Source organism: Rhinolophus hipposideros (genome assembly GCF_964194185.1).
Source record: "Rhinolophus hipposideros genome assembly, chromosome: 20".
NCBI classification, from domain to species: domain Eukaryota; kingdom Metazoa; phylum Chordata; class Mammalia; order Chiroptera; family Rhinolophidae; genus Rhinolophus; species Rhinolophus hipposideros.
Window position 1 is genome coordinate 31,816,507 of NC_138066.1, and position 24,799 is coordinate 31,841,305.

Here is a 24,799-nt window from a genome sequence, read left to right on the forward strand (position 1 = left end):
GGGCTGGGGGGCTGGGGAAGCAGAGCGGCGAAGGGGGGAGATGCACAGTGGACTCCCTTCGCTTCCCAACCCTCCTCCTCCCCCTCTCTGTTCCAGCTCCCAAATTGGGGGCCGGGCCAGGCAGCTCTGATTGGCTGGGGGACGGGCGACCGGCTCCCCCTCTCGCAGGGGCCGGGTTCCTCCCCGCTCTCCTTCGGGATGGTATAAAAGGGGCCCGGGCCTCTGGTCGGAGCAGACGGGAGTTTCTCCTCCGGGTCGGAGCAGGAGGCACGCGGAGTGTGAGGCCACGCATGAGCGGACGCTAACCCCCACCCCAGCCGCAAAGAGTCTACATGTCTAGGGTCTAGACATGTTCAGCTTTGTGGACCTCCGGCTCCTGCTCCTCTTAGCGGCCACCGCCCTCCTGACGCACGGCCAAGAGGAGGGCCAAGAAGAAGACAGTAAGTCCCAAACTTTGGGGAGTCCAGGGCTACTTGGTGTCGCATCCTGCGCTGGGTCTTGGGAGTCTACGACTTCAACTGAGACTCGGGATGCTCCGGAGACTCAGAGACGGAAGGAAGATGACGAGGGCGCTTCCTCCGCACCCTGGGAGAGAAGGACGCTCACCCTGGGTGGGGGGGATGGAGATGAACGCCCCCAGGAGTAGGAAGGGAGGATGGAGCGCGACGTGGTTAGCACAGGATGGAGTCCTGAGCGCGCATGGTGCAGTACCACTGGGGAAAAGGGGGTCTGAGCGCGAGATGGAGGAAAGTACGTCGAAGATGGGCTGGGGGCGCCGAGCTGGGAATTGGGAGCCCAAGATGTAAAAGCAATCAGGAAAGCTGTGGGATGATTCATAAGGAAAGATTGTTTGCCCTCTCTGCAGGCTAGACAGTGTTGCTGGGGCCGCGGGGGTGCTGGGCTGAGGGGGAGGGGGCGCGGAGAGTGGGCGGGTTGGAGGTTGAGAAACTTTGGCGCGGACTGGGCAGGGCGAGGTCCTTGCGCCCTCTGCTGATCAATAGTGAGCACTGCGCACCCCTCTCCAGCCTTCTCCGCGCAGTAACTGGAGCAGGAAAACGGGGGTTTTGCCGAAAGAGGACCCCCATCTCTAGACCTGCAAAATAAATGTGGGGATGGAGTAACCCGTGCTAAAAGAAGTGACCAGTTCAGGGAAATTGCTTAGTGCTTTCCGCCACCTGTTGGCCATCTAGGTTGGCCACGCTTGCGCGGTGGGACTGGTTAACAACTAAACTGTATTACTACTGTTTGTGGACTTTTCGGTTCTTTGGCCAAGGAGTGACCCAGAGGCACTGATTGGCCTTGGGAAACGGGCTTTTGAGATGTCTGGGCACCGGAGGTCATGGCATATACAACTTTGAGGGTACATTTCGAGTCTTTGGGCGGGACCCCACGCCAATCACCCCCTCCGCATACTACTAGCCCCTCCCACGCCATCCCACCTGCCGGGAACCGGGCGGAATGGGGGCTGGACCTACCCTCTCTCCTCCCACCCCCTCCTGTCGCCACCCAGACCACTCCCCAGAAGGCAGCCCTCTTGATGGGGCCCCTCCTGTTCTCTCTCCTCTCCACCACCCCACCCCCCCATACACACCCACCCAATGGCTTTTTATTTCACTTGGCCTCAGCACCAATAGGCTGAGGTTGGAGTTGGAAGCAACCCCCGCCTAAAGCTTTGTTTAAATTCCTGAGAACTGGAAAGAGTTATAGCCGCCCTGGCCAGGAGCCTCGGCGTTGTCACTGGCGCTGATGAGGAGCAGATGAACTTTTAAGGATGTGGGGAAAAGAAAGGGGAGGAGGAGGAGGCGGGAAACGGAAAATCTAAATGTGTCTCTAAGACGGAGAGGACGGGCGGCAGCGTTGGGGTCTCTGGAGGCCCGGGGTGGGAGGCTCAGGCGTCGCTGACAGCGCCGCTCTTCCCCTCGTCCCTCAGTCCCACCAGTCACCTGCGTACAGAACGGCCTCAGGTACCATGACCGAGAAGTATGGAAACCCGAGGTCTGCCGGATCTGTGTCTGCGACAATGGCAACGTGTTGTGCGATGACGTGATCTGCGAGGACACCAAGAACTGCCCCGGCGCTGTAGCGCCCCCGGGCGAGTGCTGCCCGGTCTGCCCCGACGGCGAGGGTAGGGCTCCGGGCCTAGGGCTGGGCGGAGGCTGGAGCTGGGCAAGGCGGGGCCTCTCGCTCGGCCCCGGCCTGCGCGTCAGAGCAAACCCTGCCTCTAACCAGCGTCTCTCTTCTCCCCCTAGTGTCGCCTACGGACCAAGAAACCGCAGGAGTCGAGGTAATCCTCGCCCTCGACTTTTGCCGCCACTCCCTTGGGGACTCCCCATGGTCCTCCCTTCTCTAACCCGGCTTATTTTGTTTCTTCTCCCCCAACCCCAAAGGGACCCAAAGGAGACACCGGCCCCCGAGGCCCAAGGGTAAGCGCTGCGCTCTTGGGTGCTGGGGCTGGAGGTGGGCGTGGCTCCTGGCCTAAGCTCACCCTCGCCTGCCCTCTCCCGCTTCAGGGACCTTCTGGCCCCCCTGGCCGAGATGGCATCCCCGGACAGCCTGGACTTCCCGGACCCCCCGGGCCCCCCGGACCTCCCGGACCCCCTGGCCTCGGAGGAGTAAGTAGAGAGTCCAGACATTCCTGGAAGGCCTTGTGTGGCTCCTTTCTTGCCCCTACCCGTTTTGTTTTGGTTTGGTTTGGTTTTCTTGGTAGATGGCATACTTTACACTTTAAAATAATTTAAAACTTACAGAAAAGTTGCAAGAATAGTGCAAAGAACTCTCATATACCCGTCACAGTTTGTCACATTTGCTTTATCGGTCTCTGTATACATATAATTACCGTTATTTTTCTTTCTGAACCATTTGTTTGAGAGTAAGTTGCTAATATTATTTCCCTTTGCTCCTAAATACTTTACTGTGTATTTCCTGAGAACAAGAACCTTCTCTTACATGACCATTGCTCAGTGATTACCTTTTCGAAATTTAACATTGATACAATATACAAGTCCACATTTAAATTTTACCAATGATCCAGTAATGTCCTTGAGAGCATTTTTTTTTGTCCTGATCCAGGATCCAATCTAGGATCATACACTGCACTTAATTGTCATGTCTCTTTAGTTTCCTTTCATCTGGAACATTGTTTAGACTTTCTTTGTCTTTCATGACACTGACATTTTTTGGAGAGGCCGGTGGTTTTGTAGACTGTCCCTCATTTTGGGTTTGTCGAATGTGTCTTCATGATTAGATTCGGGTGATGCATTTTGGCAGGACTATCAGACATGTGATGTTGTTGTCCTGCTAAGTGCATCCCATCCGGAGGCACATGATGTCAGTTTGTCCCATTGTTGGTGATAGCTCCTGACCCCACTTTCTCATGTACTCTCTCTTGTTCTGTTTTCTAGAACTTTGCTCCCCAAATGTCTTATGGCTATGACGAGAAATCAACTGGAGGCGTTTCCGTGCCTGGCCCCATGGTGAGCCACCAGGGGGAGCAGAGATGACAGAAGAAGAGGTGCCGGGGATCCAGACAAGATGGGCCAGTGATGGCGTATGGGGGTGGCAGAGATAGCTTTGAAGGTCAAGACGACCTTGGGACCTCAGAGTCCTGCAAGGATGCAAGGCAACTGAGTGGTCCCAACAGGAACCAGTAGGAGATAGCAAGACTACACCCACGTTGCCCTTTCCCATAGAGGTGTCACTGTGACCTCCCTTTCTTTTTCTTCTGTAGGGTCCTTCTGGTCCTCGTGGTCTCCCTGGCCCCCCTGGCGCACCTGTGAGTATCCAAGATGTCATCATACACCTGGAGGGAGGATTGAGATGAGGGCAGGAAATGTGTTCCAAGGTCTCTTGGTGAGAAGGAAAAGTTGGCAGGTCCCTGCTCTTCTAACCCCACCCCTCTCTCCTTGTCCTCCAGGGTCCCCAAGGTTTCCAAGGCCCTGCTGGTGAACCTGGCGAGCCTGGAGCCTCTGTAAGTGTCCCCCTTGTACTCTCTATACAAATACACACTCCCTCTACAAATACATGGATTCTCCATCCCCATCTGGAGTCTTCCTTACTTCCTTCTTCTAATCCCAGACTTCCCCTTCTTTTTTTCTTATCCTGGTGATTCTAATGTCCTCTCTTCCTATCTCTTCTAGGGTCCCATGGGTCCCCGTGGTCCCCCTGGCCCCCCTGGAAAGAACGGAGATGATGTAAGTAGCCCCCGTAAGAAGATACCATCTCATCCCCACTGTGTCCATGTGCTAAATCCCTATAATCTCCACCCCAGTGCCCCATCAGCTTTGGAGGTGATACCCAGACCCAGGGCAAGTTCTCCCTTGAACAATGATCTTCACCCTTTGTGGGATTTTCCCTGTCTCCCCAACAGGAGTGACTGTTCCTCCCCTCACCTTGGCCACCTTAAAGCAATTCCCATCCCCATCCCTCAGTGTGAATGACTTCCTTAAGTTTAACTGCTCTGGGCACCTCAGATTTGCTCTCCACATGGTGACATTAAAATACTGGTGACAGAAATAAACAGAAATTCCTTTGGAAAGTATTAAAATTCACCAGACAAGGGTTTCATGGTAGATTTAAATATGCTCTAAATTCACAGACACGATTCTGGGCCCCTAAGCCTGACTTTCAGTAATTCCAAAAAGATTCAGAACTTCCACGCTTTTTCAGCCCAGTGGCATGGGCATGAAGGCCTTGTCTCTCCCTCTCAGGGTGAAGCTGGAAAACCTGGTCGCCCTGGGGAGCGTGGGCCTCCTGGACCTCAGGTGAGCAGGAGAGTATGGCCGGCCCTCAGCTTTGCTGTATTTGGGCTCCGTTTGGGAGTTGTGTCCTTCTAATACTGTGCCTTCTAATAACCCTGCTTTTGTTTTTCCTCTTCTCTTCTCTTCTCTTCCTTTCCTTTCCCTTCCCTTCCCTTCCCTTCCCTTCCCTTCCCTTCCCTTCCCTTCCCTTCCCTTCCCTTCTTTTCTTTTCTTTTCTTCTTTCTCACCAGGGTGCTCGGGGATTGCCTGGAACAGCTGGTCTCCCTGGAATGAAGGGACACAGAGTGAGTCCCCTTTGAGTCATCTAAGTTCCCAAAGTCTCGTCATCCCACTATTCCAGCCCCTTCCCCAAAGGGTCATGGTGGGTGTCAGCTGCAGAAGCCCCAAGGGATAGAGAGTAGACATCCAAAAGAACTTCTCTCCATTGGGAAAGGAATCCCGATAAAGGGATTGGGTGAGATTTGGGCCTCTTGGGGTTTCATCTAGCTCAGAGACAGGGGAATGGCTGTGGTGACCTCCTGAGGCTCCTTCTCAGGTCTGGGTGGGTGTCAAGGTGGTCCAACCCCTCCACAGGGTCTCACCTTGGCTCTCGTTCCTATCTTAGGGTTTCAGTGGTTTGGATGGTGCCAAGGGAGATGCTGGTCCTGCTGGTCCCAAGGTAAGAGGCTGTCTGAATGTCGTGGTCCTCCGTCTCCCCCACCCCGTCCCACCATGAACGAATTCCTAATTCTGTTCTCTGCTCTATAGGGTGAGCCTGGTAGCCCTGGTGAAAATGGAGCTCCTGGTCAGATGGTGAGTGTGTCCAGCTCTAGAAGGAAGAGAGGGGGCAGGGTGTAGGTGCAAGATGGGGGCTTGAAGGAAAGGAGTGTGTCTCCCATCTTACTTGGCATCCCTTGGTTTTGCTGTCAGGGCCCCCGTGGTCTGCCTGGTGAGAGAGGTCGCCCTGGAGCCCCTGGCCCTGCTGTAAGTACTCCTGACCCCTTGGGGGATCCCTGGGCTCTGAAGGGGGTTCCCCAGGAGCTACAAGGACTGGCCAGTGCTCAGTGGATGTAACCGGGGCTTCACCTCTCTCCTGCAGGGCGCTCGTGGAAATGATGGTGCCACTGGTGCTGCCGGTCCCCCGGTACGTATGAACCCTGGGCTTCAGTGCCTAGGAGTGGGCAGGGGGTCTCAGTGTCGATCAGCTCTTGGGGGTGATACCGGGGGTGTGCCATGTTGGTCTGAACCCCAAGATCTTTTCTGTCCCAGGGTGACTTGCAGCTGCCACCCTCCTTCTTGGTAACAACATTTCCCTTTCATTTGCAGGGTCCCACTGGCCCCGCTGGTCCTCCTGGCTTCCCTGGTGCTGTTGGTGCTAAGGTGAGACACCTGCCCTCCTCTGAGCATAGCTCCCACAGGCCAAGTCGTCCTTGCTCCCCAAACCAGAGAGACCCAGAGTGGCAAGAGAGAAGCCCATTGCCCAACTCCTTGTCCCCCATACTCTCTCTGGTTTTGGAGTCCTGATTCTTTGTCTCCTGTCCCTGCCCTTCACCCACCCCACCCCACCCCCATATCCAAAGGTGAAGTTGGTCTCCTACGGTGACTCCTGACATGTCCTTTCTTCCAATCCAGGGCGAAGCTGGTCCCCAAGGATCCCGAGGCTCTGAAGGTCCCCAGGGTGTGCGTGGTGAGCCCGGCCCCCCTGGCCCTGCTGGTGCTGCTGGCCCTGCTGTAAGTATTGCCTCCTCCAGGCCCCTGTGCCCCTCCCCTATTCAGAGTCCTTGCCTGTCCCTCACCATCCTCTTTCTGTGCCACAGGGAAACCCTGGTGCTGATGGACAACCTGGTGCTAAAGGTGCCAATGTAAGTGTCCTGCAGGTTTCAGAGCTGCCCCTGGTGCCCACATCCCACCTGCCCTGTGCTCCCTACTCCTGGGCCCAACCTGTTCTGCCTCCTACAGGGTGCTCCTGGTATTGCTGGTGCTCCTGGCTTCCCTGGTGCCCGAGGCCCCTCTGGACCCCAGGGCCCCAGTGGCCCCCCTGGTCCCAAGGGTAACAGCGTAAGTACCATTCTGTTACTTCTGCCCCGCTCTGCACGGATTCCAGTGTGGTTCTTGTCTGGGGAGTATAAAGATCAAGGCCACCTGAGCTCCCTCAACTCTGCTCATACTCGTCTCCCCTCACGCAGGGTGAACCTGGTGCTCCTGGCAACAAAGGAGACACTGGTGCCAAAGGAGAGCCTGTAAGTCCGCCTGCAGCTCACCCCATCTGCCTGGGAGCCCCTTGAGGGAGATCCTGGGAGGAACGGAAGCTCCTGGTGCTGGAGGCCCAGCCTCAAGCCAGCTTTAAAGCTGGCACCAGGACAGACCCTCACTACAGGCTGTCCCCTCCTCTCTGCCCTCTCCAGGGCCCCACTGGTATTCAAGGACCCCCTGGCCCTGCTGGGGAAGAAGGAAAGCGAGGAGCCCGAGGTGAACCTGGACCTGCTGGCCTGCCCGGACCCCCTGGCGAGCGTGTAAGTGCCCCCTTCTCCAGCCCAGTGCGAGCCCCATGCCTCATGTCTGAGCTCACTGACCTCCTCTCCTCCTGCAGGGTGGACCTGGTAGCCGTGGTTTCCCTGGCGCAGATGGCGTTTCTGGTCCCAAGGTAACCTCTCTTCGGGGCTGGAGGCTGAGCCTGCTGCTCCCTGCCCGTTCCCTCCCTTTTCCAGATGTAGTCAGCCCTCTCCCACCCCTCTGCCCTGGGTTCCATGCTGGGGCTGCAGACCTCTCTCTTCACAATCAGCCTCACTTTGACCTTCCCACATCCAACGATGCCCCTCAAAGTCCCCAAGATGCTGGCCCCTGGTAAAGACGCTCAGACTTGAGACTAATTGTTCCTGTGACTTCCCCCTGCCAACCAGGGTCCCGCTGGTGAACGTGGTTCTCCTGGCCCTGCTGGCCCCAAAGGTTCTCCTGGTGAAGCTGGTCGCCCCGGTGAAGCTGGCCTGCCTGGTGCCAAGGTGAGACCCCAGCCCTCTGCCCAGCTTGGCCCAAGACCCTACCTGCCTGTCCCATCTGGGGTCTGGCATGAGGTCCTCTGGAGCAGGACCACAGATCTGCCTTCCGGAGTGTCCCCTACCCCAGCTTCCACTCTTCTCCCCTCTCCTCCATCACCTTTCTCCTCCACTTCACCCACACCTCTCTGCTTCCCCTTAGGGTCTGACTGGAAGCCCTGGCAGCCCTGGTCCTGATGGCAAAACTGGCCCCACTGTAAGTATCGCTGCTCCTGGGCTCCCTCCCACTCTTCTGACTGCCCCCCCCCCTCTGTTCTCACCTCTGCTTTTGTACGTTCCCTCCTCAGGGTCCTGCTGGTCAAGATGGTCGCCCTGGACCTCCAGGCCCCCCTGGTGCCCGTGGTCAGGCTGGCGTGATGGGATTCCCTGGACCTAAAGGTGCTGCTGTGAGTATTCAGTGAGGAGCATTGGGTCCTCGGCCCAGCTCTGCCATTGACTTGCTGTGTGGCCTCAGGCCACTCATTGCCCATTTCTGGACCTCAGCCTCTCTATTTATAAAATGAGAGACTTCTCGTGGCACCACTACCACTGCTCTATCCCTGGAAAGAAGTATTGTTGGTACCCGCCCTGCCCCCAAACACACATCAGGATAGGATGGGCCTTTTATATGATAGTCACCCACAAATCTTAGGGGTTCTCTGAGGTTCAAAAGGAAATATCAGAGGAGATGAAAGTCCTTTGCAGCTCAGGTCACCGCAGGCATATGACAGGGAGAAGGAAGGGGAGAGGGTGGAGAGAGGAGCCTGAAGGGGCACTTCTGGGTGGAGAATCTAAGGGACCACAGTAGAAGCCAGCAAAGGCATTTCCACAGGGCCCAAGCTGGGAGATAAGAAAATCCCTTTAAAAATTCCACTTGAAGTGAACAGGAGGGACCTAGGAGGCCCTGGTTTCCCACTTCAGTCTCCTCAACCCTGACCGTTTTCCCCAGGGAGAGCCCGGCAAAGCTGGAGAAAGAGGTGTTCCAGGACCCCCCGGTGCTGTGGTAAGTATCTTACAAGTCTGCCACCCTGCAGGAGAGGGTGCGGGAGGCTGCGCCCATCAGCAGGGCACCAGGAGCCTCCAGCCCCAGGCCTTGCCCACCTGCCCTCTCTTCCTCTAGCTGCCTCACGGTCCTGAGTTCTTTGCTCTCTCTCCCCACAGGGTGCTCCTGGCAAAGATGGAGAAGCTGGAGCTCAGGGACCCCCCGGCCCTTCTGTAAGTACCCTTGATAGGGGGGCCTGAGGAGAGGCACAGTGGAGGAGAAAAGGGGAGACACCCCATGCCCTCCCTCTCCTGAGCTTTCCCATGACCAGCATGTTGTCACCTGACAGGGCCCTGCTGGTGAGAGAGGTGAACAAGGCCCTGCTGGCTCTCCTGGATTCCAGGTGAGGCCTCAAGCTGTCAGGGGCTTGGAGGAGGGGTGTGGGTTCCCCTTTGTTCTCTTCTGGATTCTAATACCTTCCTCTTCCCTCCCCGTTCCCACCTCCAGGGTCTCCCTGGCCCAGCTGGTCCTCCTGGTGAAGCAGGCAAACCCGGTGAACAGGTAAGAGGCAGCAGCGGCCAGAGAGGCAGGAATGCAGGGAGTACATGCAGGGAGGAAAGGCCAGCCCTCCTAGCTAATCAGACACCCATCAGCTAGAGGGATCATGGTTGAACACAAGGAAGGACTTCTCATCATGAAGGGAGCTACACAGAGGGAGGCAGAGAGCTGCAGCTGTGCAGGATATGATCTGGAAAGAGCTGCATGGCTGCTAGTCTGGATGACTTCCTTTTAGAGATGCTGGATTACTCTGTGACTTTCCCTCAACCTAAAGTTGTGGGGGGGGGGCGGGGGGAGTGTTGTAGGGGAAGGTGTCTCAAGGAGGAGTGGAGAGTTGAGGGATGACCCTCGTTCAGTGCTGCAAAGACACTGGTCTCTAATCAGACACACACACCCCCAGGCCAGCCCCCAGCAGGAGGGCAGGGGTGCTTTCCAGGGCCCAGGTGGTCTTTGCTCACTGTCTGTCCCTCCCTCCCTCCCCCTCAAGGGTGTTCCTGGAGACCTTGGTGCCCCCGGCCCCTCTGGAGCAAGAGTAAGTAGAACCTCTGCTGCTCCCATCTAGATGCCCCATGCTTGGCCCTGTCTATGGAGCCGCCATCATGTGCCCTGTCATTTCTTCCCTCCTAGGGCGAGAGAGGTTTCCCTGGCGAGCGTGGTGTGCAAGGTCCCCCGGGTCCTGCAGGTCCCCGTGGTGCCAATGGTGCCCCTGGGAATGATGGTGCTAAGGTGAGGACAGCACTGGGATTAGGTCTTGGTTCTCCTGCGGCAGGGGATACTTGTCTGTAACCAAAGCCACCTAGATGTTGGGGAGGGGTGGGAGGACAAGGCTGGGGCGAGGTCCCGGTGCAGCCCGAAGTTCTAGGCTGTGAGGCTTTCCTCTTAGCTGGTGCTTGTCTTTGGGCCTCAGAACCAAGCCTGGGAGACGTTAAGAGGGGCCTTAGGGCTGTGATCCACTTCTGGGACCCCAGGTCTCACTCCAGTCCTCTTGGTTGTCACATAGGGTGACGCTGGTGCCCCTGGAGCTCCTGGTAGCCAGGGTGCCCCTGGCCTTCAGGGAATGCCTGGTGAACGAGGTGCAGCTGGTCTTCCAGGCCCTAAGGGTGACAGAGTAAGTTCAACCATCCTCCCCTGAGCCCTGTGTGGTTCCCGTTCTCTGTCTACTTTGGATCTCTTAGTCTCTCTTTCCCCTCCTTGTGATCTTTTCCTCTTTTCCTCAGTCGTTTCTTCTTCCTCTCTGGCTTCTTTGCTGATGAATCCTATACCTGTGGTCCAGGTCCTTCTCTCCCCATGAGTTACCATGGCAACAAGAGATGGGGCTTACTCCTTGATGGGGAATCCTTTATTCGTCCCTCTACACAAAGCAGAGCCTTTTAACCTATGTTCCAGACAATCCTCAGGCAGGCACCTTTTCCCCTAAAATGTCTTGACTCCTTGGCATGGGTGGGGGCAGGGCAGAGCTGTGGAGGGGTCCTGGACACCAGCAAGACATGAGAGGTCACCTCCTTGCTCCACACTGGAAGTCTCAGACTTTCCCATGTCTTTAGGGTGATGCTGGTCCCAAAGGTGCTGATGGTGCTCCTGGCAAAGATGGCGTCCGAGGTCTGACTGGTCCCATCGGTCCTCCTGGCCCCGCTGGTGCTCCTGGTGACAAGGTGAGGTGGCCGCCTCCCCACCTTCTTCCCTAACACAGCTTTTCCAGCAAGCCTGGACATGGCTCTGCAGGGAAGGCAGGTCCTATCATTCTGAGTGGTGACCTGAAGATGGGGGACCTGAAGGGAGAGGGGCTTTCCTGGGGTTGTCTGCCGGGAATATTCAGGGTGGGCCCTGATCCTGAACCTATTGTCCCTCCCTCTCAGGGTGAAACTGGTCCTAGTGGTCCTGCTGGTCCCACTGGAGCTCGTGGTGCCCCCGTAAGTACACAAGACCCTGTTAAGGCTTCATTCTTGGCCCTTCTTTCCCTCCATACTGTCTCCCCACCCTCTTTCTGTCCCTCCTCCACCTTCATTCCCCCCCAGCCCTGGGGAGTGCTCCTGAGCACCCCTTCTCCTCGCCTGTCCCTCCAGCCTACCCCACCCACCTTTCCCATGTCAGGGTATCTCTCCAATTTGCCTCCTTTTCTTCTAGGGAGACCGTGGTGAGCCTGGTCCCCCTGGCCCTGCTGGCTTCGCTGGCCCCCCTGTGAGTACCAAGACCCCCTTCAGTTTTCATCACCAAATGGGACGCAGGACTTTCAGTGACTAGATGAGGAGAGAGATGTCAGCCTGAGTTAGGGAAAGGGGGCAGGGAGGGGTTTGTCTCCCCTTCAAGCATCTTCCTGCCTGGAGTTACTGCCCTAGTTCAGCCCTGAGGAACCACCCGACTCACTGTGCTGGCATATCCCTCTCCTCCGCTCACCACAGGGTGCTGATGGCCAACCTGGTGCTAAAGGTGAACCCGGTGATGCTGGTGCTAAAGGCGATGCTGGTCCCGCTGGCCCTGCTGGCCCTGCTGGCCCCCCTGGCCCTATGGTGAGTATATTACCCTCTGGACCCTGAGCTACCAACAGGCCTGGAACCAGGACTGGCTCGGCCTTGACGCCTCTGTGCTCTCCTACAGGGTAACGTTGGTGCTCCTGGACCCAAAGGTGCTCGTGGCAGCGCTGGTCCCCCTGTGAGTATCTCACTCTGTGTCTCTGCTGAGACTCTCCCCAGCCTGCATTCAGAGGTAGGGGCGGCTGGGCCAGGTGAGGGGGCTGTTCTCCTCCTGACTACTTCTTTGTCCCCTTCTGCTAGGGTGCTACTGGTTTCCCTGGTGCTGCTGGCCGAGTTGGTCCCCCCGGCCCCTCTGTGAGTATCTATGGTGGAAATGCCACCACTGGAGGGGAGTGGGTGGGGACACAGGTTGTCACCAACTGAGGCCTCGGTGGTGCTCCAGAATACTACAGAACCTGACAGCCCCTCTTCTACCTGTCCAGGGAAATGCTGGACCCCCTGGCCCTCCTGGTCCTGTCGGAAAAGAAGGCGGCAAAGGCCCCCGTGGTGAGACTGGCCCCGCTGGACGTCCTGGTGAAGTCGGTCCCCCTGGCCCCCCTGGCCCCGCTGGCGAGAAAGGATCCCCTGGTGCTGACGGACCTGCTGTAAGGGCCAGTCCTGGAGGACTTCAGGGCAGGGGTGTGCGGTCCCCGGCCTTTGCAGGGCATCTCACTGCCATCTGCCTCCCATAGGGTGCTCCTGGCACGCCCGGACCTCAGGGCATTGCTGGACAACGTGGTGTGGTCGGCCTGCCCGGTCAACGAGGAGAACGAGGCTTCCCTGGTCTTCCTGGCCCCTCTGTGAGTGCCTCGTCACCTAGGGGGCACTGCTGAGAAGAACTGTCTCAGGACTTGGAGGGCACAGGCTGGGGGTGGTACCTGCCCTGGTGGGCTCTCTGGTCCGCCTTCTTCCACCCCATCTCTTGCCTGACTCTTTCTTCTCCCTCAGGGTGAACCTGGCAAACAAGGTCCTTCTGGAGCAAGTGGCGAACGTGGCCCCCCTGGTCCCATGGGCCCCCCTGGATTGGCTGGCCCCCCTGGAGAGTCTGGACGTGAGGTAAGCAGTCACCAGCCCCATATCAGTGTCCTCAGTGTGGCCGTTTGGCCTTTGCCTGTGCCTCCCTCCCCCTGGCTGATGCTTACCTCTCTGCCTGTCTCTGCAGGGATCTCCTGGTGCTGAAGGCTCCCCTGGACGAGATGGTTCTCCTGGCCCCAAGGTAAGACGGTTGCAACCCCAGGGACACCGCCCTGCTTGCTGGTCGCCTGCCTCGGCCTGGCCGAGATTGACCTGTGCTTCCGCTGGGGTTGACCCGCACTTCCCTCCTTACCCTCCCAGGGTGACCGTGGTGAGACTGGCCCTGCTGGGCCCCCTGGTGCTCCTGGTGCTCCTGGTGCCCCTGGTCCTGTCGGCCCCGCTGGCAAGAGTGGCGACCGTGGTGAGACTGTAAGTAGCTGGCCTCCAGTTTGCTGCTTCAAGTCAGGCCAGGGATATGTAGGGTCCTGCAGATGGACCTGGGCGAGATGGACCTAGGTGAGGGGAGGAGAGGAGTTCTTGCAAGGTGTCTGGGCCCTTGGCCTCCCTGAAAGTGCTGAGCCATAGCTCAGCCTTGAGGCCCCTCTCCCAACAGTATCCCACTTCCCCTGAGGAATGGGGTTGTCCCCAGGTACTTGCCCCAGCTCACAAGAAGCCTGAATTCGCATGAAGTTTCACCTGGGTCTTAGGAAAGATGGATATAGTGGGAAAGGATATGAGGACAGAGGGATGTGGCTGAGGGGTGGTCTCGTCCTGCAGCTCAGGCTGTGCCAGCGCTCAGCTGGAGCCTCCCTGGCCAGGATCCAACACTGTCTCTGCTCTCCCCCAGGGTCCTTCTGGTCCTGCTGGTCCCATCGGCCCCGCTGGCGCTCGTGGTCCCACCGTAAGTGCCCTGCTCTGGCCCTCGTGTCCTCAGAACCTTATCCAGATGTGGACTACACCCTACTCAGTGCTAATGGACCTTCCACCTAACGACTTGTCCCTTCCTCTTTTCTAGGGACCCCAAGGCCCCCGTGGTGACAAGGGTGAGGCAGGCGAACAGGGCGACAGAGGCATTAAGGGTCACCGTGGTTTCTCCGGTCTCCAGGGTCCCCCCGGCCCTCCTGTGAGTATGCTCAGTGCTTCCCCAGCCCCAGCTGCCATTGAATCTTCTCTTGTGTCTTCCCATGCCCTGCTATATGATGGTGGGGGGGGGGTACTTTGCGTCAGTGGCCCCCTCTGGATAGTCGTCTTCACTCCTCCTGGGTGAGAACTGGGATCTGAAGATTCACGGACATTTCCAAGGAACTTCTGGAGGATGAAGGCCGCAGAAAGAAGGGTTGTGGGAGGGGTCTCAGCCTATGGACACCCTGGGACTAGATTTCCAGAAAAACGAGGGGGGAAGCCAGGCTGCTGGCCAAGTTTGATCCACACTGGGCCTGAATTGCCTTTACATCTGTCCTTCAGGGCTCTCCTGGTGAACAAGGCCCCTCTGGATCTTCTGGTCCTGCTGGTCCCCGCGTAAGTCACCCCCTTCTATCTATCTCCTCCTCATGGGTCCCAAGCCCAGGCTCACTTCAGGGCCTTTTGCCTGGGACACAGGTGGCCCTTGCCTCTCTGGAGAAGGGTTGAGGGGCAGGGGTTGAAGGAAAGGAAGAAGAGTTCTGAACAATCCTACCCAGGCTTTGACCACCCCCTGCCTGATTAGTCCTCCACAAAATGTTTCCTGGCCTGGCTATGGGAACGAGCCATGACAAGGCCATGGAGAGGAGGGCGGTGGGCATCTCCACCAGAGTTGGGGTGGTCCTGTGATTTCTAACAGGCTTTCTCCAACCATCTTCCCCCCCGCAGGGTCCCCCTGGCTCTGCTGGTACTCCTGGCAAAGATGGAATCAACGGTCTCCCAGGCCCCATCGGCCCCCCTGGTCCTCGTGGTCGCACTGGTGATGCCGGTCCTGTTGTACGTGGCTCCCCACCCTGCCTGCCCTTGGTCCTCGAGCCCTGAGAACACTCGGACCCTGGTAACCCCCACTGTCCTCCCTCTCCTTGTAGGGTCCCCCCGGCCCTCCCGGACCTCCAGGTCCCCCTGGTCCTCCCAGCGGTGGTTTCGACTTCAGCTTCCTGCCCCAGCCACCTCAAGAGAAGGCTCACGATGGCGGCCGCTACTACCGGGCTGACGATGCCAATGTGGTCCGCGACCGTGACCTCGAGGTGGACACCACCCTCAAGAGCCTGAGCCAGCAGATCGAGAACATCCGGAGCCCTGAAGGAAGCCGCAAGAACCCCGCCCGCACCTGCCGTGACCTCAAGATGTGCCACTCCGACTGGAAGAGTGGTGAGGGCCTGCCCCTCCCATGTGTCCATCCTCCTCCTTCCGCCATGACAGTGCTGAGCCCCAAGGGACTCTGATGCCCATGTGTGCCCCACCTCCCAGACCTCCCCTGACGCCATCTCACCTTGTCCCATCGCAGGAGAATATTGGATTGACCCCAACCAAGGCTGCAACCTAGATGCCATCAAGGTCTTCTGCAACATGGAGACAGGTGAGACCTGCGTGTACCCCACTCAGCCCAGCGTGGCCCAGAAGAACTGGTACATCAGCAAGAACCCCAAGGACAAGAAGCATGTCTGGTACGGCGAGAGCATGACCGGCGGATTCCAGGTGCGTGAGCTGGACCCGGGAGCCACTCTCATGAGACGGGCTGTCTGAGGGCTCAGAAGGGCCGTGAGGGAAGGTCCTGGGTGTGCTAGTCATCTGCTGAGTATGACAGACAGAGCCAGGCTGGCACGTACAGGCTCCTGGGTCCTCGACACTGGCCCAGACATAGGGTGCCTGTGGGCAAGAGAGGCCACCTCCAGATGTGGGGGTTCATTGGGATACTCTCAGAGGTTGTAGGGAGGGAGGCCAGGACCAGAGGCTCCAGCAAGGTCCCTCACACTGCTCTCCCGTCCCTTGCAGTTCGAGTACGGCGGCCAGGGCTCCGACCCTGCGGACGTGGCCATCCAGCTGACCTTCCTGCGCCTGATGTCCACCGAGGCCTCCCAGAACCTCACCTACCACTGCAAGAACAGCGTGGCCTACATGGACCAGCAGACGGGCAACCTCAAGAAATCCCTGCTCCTCCAGGGCTCCAACGAGATCGAACTCCGGGCCGAGGGCAACAGCCGCTTCACCTACACTGTCACCTACGATGGCTGCACGGTGAGTCCCCGGCAGGGGCCCCTCTCTGGGCTTTGGTTTCCCAGGCAGGCCATAGTCCTCCTCATCACTCTCATGTGGTGACACCCGTCTCCCGTTGTGTCCCCTTCACCCCAGAGTCACACCGGAGCCTGGGGCAAGACCGTGATCGAATACAAAACCACCAAGACCTCCCGCCTGCCTATCATGGATGTGGCCCCCTTGGACATTGGCGCCCCAGACCAGGAATTCGGCATCGACATTGGCCCTGTCTGCTTCCTGTAAACTCCCTCCGCCCCAACCTGGCTCCCTCCCACCCAACCCACTTGCCCCTGACCCTGGAAACAGACAAACAACCCAAACTGAACCCCCCAAAAAGCCAAAAAATGGGAGACAATTTCACATGGACTTTGGAAAATTTTTTTTTCCCTTGGCATTCATCTCTCAAACTTAGTTTTTATCTTTGACCAACTGAACACGACCAAAAACCAAAATCGCATTCAACCTTACCAAAAACAAAAAAAAGAATAAATAAATAACTTTTTAAAAAAGGAAGCTTGGTCCACTTGCTTGAAGACCCATGTGGGGGTAAGTCCTTTTCTGCCCGTTGGGCTTATAATACCCCAACACTGCCCTTTCTGCTCCTTTCTCCATGCCTTCTGGGGGCCTCCCCTCTACTGCTCCCCAAATCTAAGTCTCCCCAAAAGACACAGGAAACCATGCATTGTCTGCCCAGCAACCAAAGGCAATGCTAAAACACCCAAATGGCCCCCACACTCCCAGCCTATTCCCCTCACCCAGCACCCCCAAACCCTGGGGGAACCTGGGGTTCTCAGACTGCCAAAGAAGACTTATACCACCTGGCATCCGCTGGCCCCTGCAACATACCCTTTTCGGTGTTTTTTTTTGAGAGGGGCATGCCAGGGGACCACTGGCCCCTCCCTGCCGGGTTTGGAGGCAAGTCAAGAGGGGCCGTGACAGAGTGGAAACATGTCAATCCCCGTGCAACAGGGTGGGCTGGGAGAGACTGCTCTGTTCCTTGTGTAATTGTGTTGCTGAAAGACTACCTCTATATGTGTCACCGGTGCAACTGCATGGGGGCGGGATGCGGGCAGGGTGGAAGGGGCTCCCCATTTTATATCAAAGGTGCTACATCTCTGTGATGGGGTGGGGGTGGGGTGGCGTGGGGATCACTGGTGCTATAGAAGTTGAGACGCCCCCTCCCTCCCCCAGGCCAGCAAATGTTCCTTTTTGTTCAAAGTCTTTTTAATTCTTTGGTTTTTTTTATTCTTGTGGATGGGGACTCATGTGAATTTTCTAAAGGTGCTATTTAACATGGGGGAGAGAGTGCCATGGCTTCAGACGGCGCCACTCTCTCTCCATCCTCTTTGCTGCCTCTGGCCTGCTCAGGCCTCTCTCTCCAGACCTCTCTCTTCTCTGAAACCCGCTCCTCAGCTGCCTCTCTCAGTCTGTCCTGCGTCCTCTCTCCTGGGTTTCAGAGCACAAACTTCCCAAAGCACAAAGCAGTTTTCCCCCTGGGGTGGGAGGAAGCAAGAGACTCTGTACCTATTTTGTATGTGTATAATAATTTGAGATGTTTTTAATTATTTTGATTGCTGGAATAAAGCATGTGGAAATGACCCAAACATATCTGCAGTGGCCTCCTAATTTCCTTCCTTGGCGTAGGGGTGGGGGGTTGGGGTGGGGAGGGATAGATCTGGGTATGGAGCTTGGGTTTGGAGGGTGGGCTCTCCTGTCTTTTCTTGCCCCTTCAGTCCTCCTCCTTCCCATGTAGCACCCTCCATGGTCCCACCCCCTTCCTCTTGCCTTTCTTGTGCTTTAACCCATTTTCTTTCCTCTCTCATGTAATCTTCCTTTCATGTCTCCCAAACCCTCTTCTCCCTTACAGTGCATACAGGCAACTCACATGTGCAGCAATACACACACACACACACACACACACACCCCTTCAGATCCTGGCTGCCCAAACCTCATGCCCCTTCTTCTATCAGTGCCATCACCTCTCGATGCCCTCTCCACTGCTGTAGGCAACTTGCAGGGTCGGTGGACATAGGAAGGCACTGCCCCTGAGGCACTCAGAGGCCCATGCCCTGGTGAGGGAGGGAGGACTGACTAAGGAGGATACGTGGGGCCCTCAGCAGGGCCTCACCCCGAGCAAACATGAAGAGTCATCTGGCCTCTTCCCTCCCTGCCCTCTCGGAGCTCCTCCAAAGGAGCAACAAGCAGTACAGCACAAGAAGGGTCCCTGAGCCTTCCTTGAGGGCCTTTGAGGAGAAATGGAGGAAGAAATGCCTCCTGCTCAGTCTCCTGGGCTCCCAGGGGAAGGAGGAAGGGAGTCTGCCCAGCCCTCAGGGGAGTCTCCCCAGGGCCATTGGGGAGCTATATTCAAGGCGCTTACAGGATGCTGTCGCTGTCGGGAAGGCCCCAACCCTGCTGAGCACGTACCGGTCCCTCTTGGCCTGCTAAGGCATCCAAACGTGAGGCCCCCTGAGCGTGGGGTGGCCTGGAGAGGTCATTTTGCCCGCCCCTGCCCCCTGCCTATTCTTTATGCTTTAAAAACTCCTCGCTTCCTTTTCCTCCTTCTTTTCTCTCCCTTCCTTTTTCCCTCCCCCTCTGTCAGCCCCCTCCCTGCCTGCCTAAGACCCTGAGCCCCCCAGGGGGAAGGTAATTGGTCAGCTTCCCAATCTCAGGAAAGGGGGACAGCAGTGTGAAGTCTGAGGGGACATAGAGGGTCCAGAGAGTCAGAAGTCTGGAGCAGACCAGGTGCCCAGAGGCCTGGAGACAGGGAGAAGTTGACAGCAGTCCCTGCCTCCCACCCAAGGTCTTAGGGCCTAAACCTCAAAGGCAGGAAAGGCCCATGTACCTGGGTAAGGTCTATAGACAGATGAAGAAGTCTGCAGAGGCCAGATGATATGAGTATCTGTAATACTCATATTCTGGCTGTCATTAAATAGTCATGGCTATTCATTATGGCCTTTAATAATTCACCATTAACACTTCTGCCACAATCGGGAAAGTATAGAAAGGGAATTAGTCTACAGAGGGTAAGAAATTGTGACAAGTTAAAGGAAGGCTTCTTCATATGTAAATTACCTGGTGATGTGGTGATCAATTGACCAATCCATTGATTGATTGGTAATCCTGCCTGACACCTGCCGTGGTAACCCCCATTTATCTGGCCCTCTGGGGCCCTTAGCTGTCTCACCTGCCCCTAGGGGGGTCCAGAAGCATCCTGGCATCTAAGGCTCTACCTGGCCACTACCCACCTGCTCATTCTCCCTGTCCCCTCTCCTGCCCACACCTGCACACCAGCCAAAAAGGGTGGCTGCAATTCCCAAATATACACCACACTTCCCCCATCCAGGCCTTTCTTTCTTTTTTTTTTTTTTTATCTCTGCTTCCTCACCCCTCATCTTCCAGGCCACACTCAAATGTCTCAGGTCCCCTTGTTCCCCTGCCCAACCCAGGCCAAGTTTTTCCCCTCTGACTTTCCAAAGCCCTCCATGTCTACAAAATTCTTGACTTAATACCAGAGATTGTTGTCATTGTACGCTGTCATGCTTTCATCCCGTTATCCTCTCCAGGCTGAGCTGACTGAGGCCAGAGGCCGGGGGCTGCAAAGCAGGGCTGGGCACAAGGTGCCGTGCATAGATACTGGAAACCTAGAGAGATAGAGAAGCATGCCTTCTCGGTGAGAATGTGGAGCTGTTTGTGCCATTGTGAACACGAGTGAGCAAGTGTGGGAGGAAGAGCCCTTGCAAACCAGCGCACAGGGAGCAAACAGCAATGGAAGGCTCAGGCCCGTGCTTTTCACAATGATGGAATTGTACTCTGTCTGTGCTGTCCCTATGGCAGCCACCAGCCACATGTGGCTATGGAGCCCTTGACATGTGGATAGTGTGACTGAGGAACTCAATTTTACATTTTACTTACCTGGAATTAATTTTAATAGCTACCTGTGGCTGGTGGTTACAATACTGAGCATCGCAGTTTCAGGCAAAAGAGTGAATACGCCCCTCAGGACATACGTGCAAATCCACCCGTGGGTGCATGAGCGTGTGTGGGCATGAGTGTGTGTGTGCATGAATGCGCATATGCACGTACACAGGCACCTGAGGTGACACCGCATGTCAGGGCTGTGGTGGTGGCAGTGCCCTGCTGTGCGGCTCCGTGGTGTATCACGTGATATGAAGCCAGAATGTGGTTCCAGTGTGTGCGCAGGGCTGCAGGATGGGAGAGGAGGGGGACAAAGGGGCCATTGTACCACATTCCTAACTCCAGCCTTCCTTTCTGCTGACATCACAGCCGCCCTAAATACAGCCGCCCAGACCCACTCCCCCAGACCCTGCTGCCCCCTGCGCGGTGGCAGAGCGCCGGCCATTCCCAATGCTTCTCTGAGGGACACAGCTTTGCTTCTCTGTGAGGAGATGAGCCACCTTCCTATCGATGATTTTTCAGTCAGATCAAGATGGAAAATTCTAAAAAGGAATGAGGCTTCGTTTGGATTTTTCATTTTTGCTGCTCTCTCAGAATCCTCGGTCCCATTTTTGGGGTAATCCCATCTCCTGGCAGGATTTTCTAGGACCAAAATACGGTGGATTTTTCCCTCCTTTTCTTCCCCTCCCCCAGCTCCTTAACCCTCAGCCTCCCAGATGCCTCCAAGGCTTACCTGGGCAGAGCTGGGTGGGGTTAAGGAAGGGAGAGACTGAGAGGGAACTTCCTGGTTGGAGTGTAAGAGCCTCAGGTGAGGGGCATACAGAGAGTGTGGGGCTGCTCTCAAAGCCAGGCGCCAAAGGAGGAGGCTGTGCAGTGGCCGTGAGCGTGGGAGGCTGTGTGATTGAGTGGGGTGGTTCCAAGCGAGCCGTCTCTGTGTGGATGAGAATGTCTCACTGTTTGGGGGTCCACGCACCTGTGAGTAAATGGAGTAAATGTGTCTGTGTTCACAGGGGCCCTAACCATGTATGGGTGTGCTGAGGATGGTTCGGGGGGTCTGTAAATGTGGGGACAGCTTCCCCACACACATGGCAGAAGAAAAGACGCTGCGTGAACTGAGCACGTATGGGTCTAGCATTCAGGATGTGAGTGCACAGGCATGAGAGAGGACAGAAGGTCTGTCAGTGTGGTGAGGATGAATGAGGGTGCGTGGAACAAGGAGGAGTGTGGGAAGTGTTAGGAGAGGCTGCGTGGCAGGGGGACAACCATCCTGAAGTTCTAGGGCCAGTGGAATCCTCGTGCTGGTGAGCGACTGTGCCTCTGTGTCCCCTTCCTGGTGTGTGCTCCGGAGGGTACCAAGTAGAGCTGCGCGATGTCCGCGGACCAGAAAGCAAGACCCTGGAAGAAGGCTGGCCCTTGTCTAGGAGGGTAATGGAACCCTTACACACAAGGAGATTTCAATACTTTGGAGAGAATGCACGTGGCAAGGCCCAGAGGGAGGTGAGTTTGGTGCACGCAGGTGCTGAAGAAAGTGGGGTTTTCTCTGCATGCGACAGTGGGAGGAAGAGAAAGATGGGGTGAATGGAGATCAAAGCACGTTTTAGAACACGGAGACCACATAATCAAGTTTTAGATGACTTCACTGCTGTGGGGCCAATCCCTCCCACTCCCCAAGAAAACTCTGATACACAACCCAAAAGCCTGGTGTGAGCAGGTGTTCTGGAGGAAGCAAGGAAAGGGGCTGAGTTCTGGGTTTGGGTCAATCTGGAGTGGACAGAAAGGAAAAGCCATGAAACCAGTGCTGCCCAATAAAAACATAACATGAGCCACATATGTAATTTTCATTTTCGAGCAGCCATGATAAAAATATAAAATAAAACAGGTGAAGTTAATTTTAATAGTATACTTGATTTAACCCAATATATGCCCCCAATATTATCATTTTCCTTACATTTGCAGCCCATCTCAATTTGAGCTAGCCACTTTTCAAGTGCTCAGTGGCCTCAGGTGGCCAGCAGCCGACTTACCGGACAGCACAGCACTAGGCAGAAGACCAGTGCCCAGGAGCGTGAGAATTTCAGCCCCCACCCCAAACTCACAGGGAGAGCTTGAACTCTTGCTTCACAAGGCTCACCATGGAAACTAAGCAACCTTAAACCTGGATCTTAGGAGACAGGGAGACCCCACGGACCTCGGGTTTGGGGACGGTCACGCAAGCGCTGTATGTAATCCTGTCTCTATGTTTGGGAGCTGCCAGGTACCTGACACTCCCCAGGTCCACATACATTCTTACAACGGCCCGAAGCAGTTATGATTAATAGTCTGTGAGTAAACTAAGTGGTAGAGCTGCAATTTGAGCCCTGCTCAATCTGACCCCAAACCCCAACAAATGCACCAAAGGCGCTCTCTGTGAAACGGGCTGTGTGTGTTTCAAGAAATAGGAAGGAACCTGCATGTGGGGGCTGTGGCCAGCTGTAGGCAGTGTCCCGTGTCCCCATGTCTGGCAGAGATCCTCCTCACCGATTGAGAGGTGGTAAGGAAATGTCTAGAGTCAGGCCACGTGTGGATGCTCTGTTTAGGGTGAAGGTGGGGGCCACTCACTGGGCCTTGTGGACAGTGTTGGCTGTGAGACCACAGAAGCGAAGGGTGGAGTGGGGTGTGAGGTAGAATCTCAGGGTGGAGGTAGGGGAATATTTTGGCTTTTTGTCCTTTGCTGGGAGTGGGGGCAAGGGGTATGACTGCACAGTGGAATCTTACCCTTCAGTGAGTAGGGCAGGGCTGAGTGTTTCCATGCCCTCCCCTGTGCTGCCAGGGATGGCTGAGTATGCATACATGTATGCCCAGGCACAGCTCAGTGTCCTCTACAGTCACGCCATCCTCCCAGCTACTTGTCTGGGCCACTTCCTCCCAGGCCGGCCGCCAGGCTCCCGTGTGCTCCTTGGAGTTCATCTGGGAGGAAGGCACTGCCAAGATCCCAAGGCAACGCTGGGAAGCAGAGGGAAGAGAGGGACTGGCCTTGAACTCTCCCAACCTTTGCCAGCACAATAAGAGCAGGAGACCTGAGATGAGAGCACAGAGACAGGGAGCAAGCAGACCCCTCCTCAAAGGGGCAGGGATCAAGGAGGAGCCACTGCAGTCTGCAGGCTGGCTGAGCAGACTCTGCAACTCCTGGTTTCAGCCAGATGAGGAGCCCCCAGGGAAAGAAGGAAATTGCAAATGAGAAGTCAGAGGCATGGCTTGCCAGAGAACCCATGTGGTTGCAGGGTGTGGGTACCCAAAGAACCACTCCGTCAACAACTGTCTGTTGAGCACATACACGGTGCCAACCTGAGGCCCTGCTGGCCTCCACAGATGCTTATGGGATTAACTAACTAACTAACTCATATAGGTATGGGACACCCAGCAGGAAGGGACCAGAACATACTGGTTAACAATGGCCTTTGCTCATGCTCTTTGCCCAGAGAGGAGCGATCTCCTTAAGAGCTCTAAGCAACCCAGACTGATGGCCTCCCTTCACGCATTCCTTCAGAACATCTTTCCAGAGTGCCTACTGTGTGCAGGCACAGTACCCCCTGGGGGCACACAGAATCCTATCCTCCTGGAACTTAAATCTAGGGCAAGAAGCATATGAGGTTTGACAATTAAGTTCATGAACTTGTTGCAATAATGTTGCTAACCTTTTTTGATATCAGAGGGGTTATTCATTATGAATTTGTTCCAACTGGACAGACAGTTAACCAAGTTTACTATTTGGAAATGCTGAAAAGGCTGCGTGAAAAAGTTAGACGACCTGAACTTTTTGCCAAGAATTCATGGCTCTTGCCTCACGACAATGCACCAGCTCACATGGCACTGTTGTGAGGGACTTTTTAGCCAGGAAACAAATAACTGTATTGGAACACCCTCCCTACTCACCTGATCTGGCGCCCAATGACTTCTTTCTTTACCTGAAGATAAAGGAAATATTGAAAGGAAGACATTTTGATGACATTCAGGACATCAAGGGTAATACAACAACAGCTTTGATGGCCATTGCAGAAAAAGAGTTCCAAAATTGCTTTGAAGGGTGGACTAGGCGCTGGCGTCGGTGCGTAGCTTCCCAAGGGGAGTGCTTCAAAGGTGACTATAGTGATATTCAGCAATGAGATATGTAGCACTTTTTCTAGGATGACTTCGCAAACTTAATTGTCAGACCTCATATCTTCTCAGAGCGAGGAGTGGTCTGCAGGGTGCCTGCCGCAGGCCCGTCAGAGGAGGCTCTCTGAGGAGGGGGATGGCATTTCTGAGGAACTGCCGTTTGGGCACAGACCAAAATGATCACAGTGAGGAGGGAGTTGTGTGGATTTGGGGGGGGGGGCTGGGGTTCCTGGCAGAGGGAAGAGCCAAGGCCAAGGCCTGAAACAGGAGAGTGTTAGGAGGCAGTGTGGCTGGAGCAGGCGAATGAGGGAGAGCAGGGTACTGAGGTCAGAGAGGTGGATGCGGTCAGTGCATCTGGTCAGAGTTGAGAGCAGGGGGGTGAGACCCCCTGATTTTCCCTCTTAAAGAATGGGCCCAGCTGTTGTTGGAGAGGAGACTGGTGAGGCAGGGAGGCATGGGGACGCTGTTGCAGGGTCCAGCAGCAAGATCTTTTTTTTTACCCCTTCTTCAGCTTCTCCCCCCTTACCTGACCCCCACCCCGCAAAACCACTCCAGTTCAAGCCATTGTTTCTCAGTCTAGTTGTGTAGGACACAGCTCCCTGGCCTATGCTGGTGTTATGAGCCTTGCGCCCCCCCCTTCCCCGTCCCCCCTCCTTCCCCCCGCCCCCAGGCTGAGGCAGTCAGTTGCCGGTCATTGGTTGG

The 24,799-nt window shown here is 56.1% G+C and overlaps 1 protein-coding gene across 1 annotated transcript; it reads left to right on the forward strand.

Annotated features, from left to right (window-relative positions):
* Positions 1-231: 231 nt before the first annotated feature.
* COL1A1 (collagen type I alpha 1 chain) lies at positions 232-17,655 on the forward strand. The gene is made up of 51 exons (XM_081028720.1): positions 232-440; positions 1,931-2,125; positions 2,250-2,284; positions 2,388-2,423; positions 2,511-2,612; positions 3,402-3,473; positions 3,728-3,772; positions 3,914-3,967; positions 4,137-4,190; positions 4,707-4,760; positions 4,988-5,041; positions 5,362-5,415; positions 5,505-5,549; positions 5,667-5,720; positions 5,836-5,880; positions 6,063-6,116; positions 6,369-6,467; positions 6,554-6,598; positions 6,696-6,794; positions 6,923-6,976; positions 7,142-7,249; positions 7,327-7,380; positions 7,637-7,735; positions 7,932-7,985; positions 8,077-8,175; positions 8,718-8,771; positions 8,930-8,983; positions 9,100-9,153; positions 9,258-9,311; positions 9,796-9,840; positions 9,936-10,034; positions 10,309-10,416; positions 10,853-10,960; positions 11,165-11,218; positions 11,433-11,486; positions 11,708-11,815; positions 11,904-11,957; positions 12,080-12,133; positions 12,262-12,423; positions 12,511-12,618; positions 12,767-12,874; positions 12,981-13,034; positions 13,154-13,261; positions 13,680-13,733; positions 13,848-13,955; positions 14,297-14,350; positions 14,681-14,788; positions 14,881-15,163; positions 15,300-15,490; positions 15,788-16,030; positions 16,145-17,655. Exons 1-51 carry the CDS (start codon positions 350-352, stop codon positions 16,289-16,291), a joined length of 4,383 nt encoding a protein of 1,460 aa, XP_080884846.1. The 5' UTR covers positions 232-349; the 3' UTR covers positions 16,292-17,655.
* Positions 17,656-24,799: the final 7,144 nt, after the last annotated feature.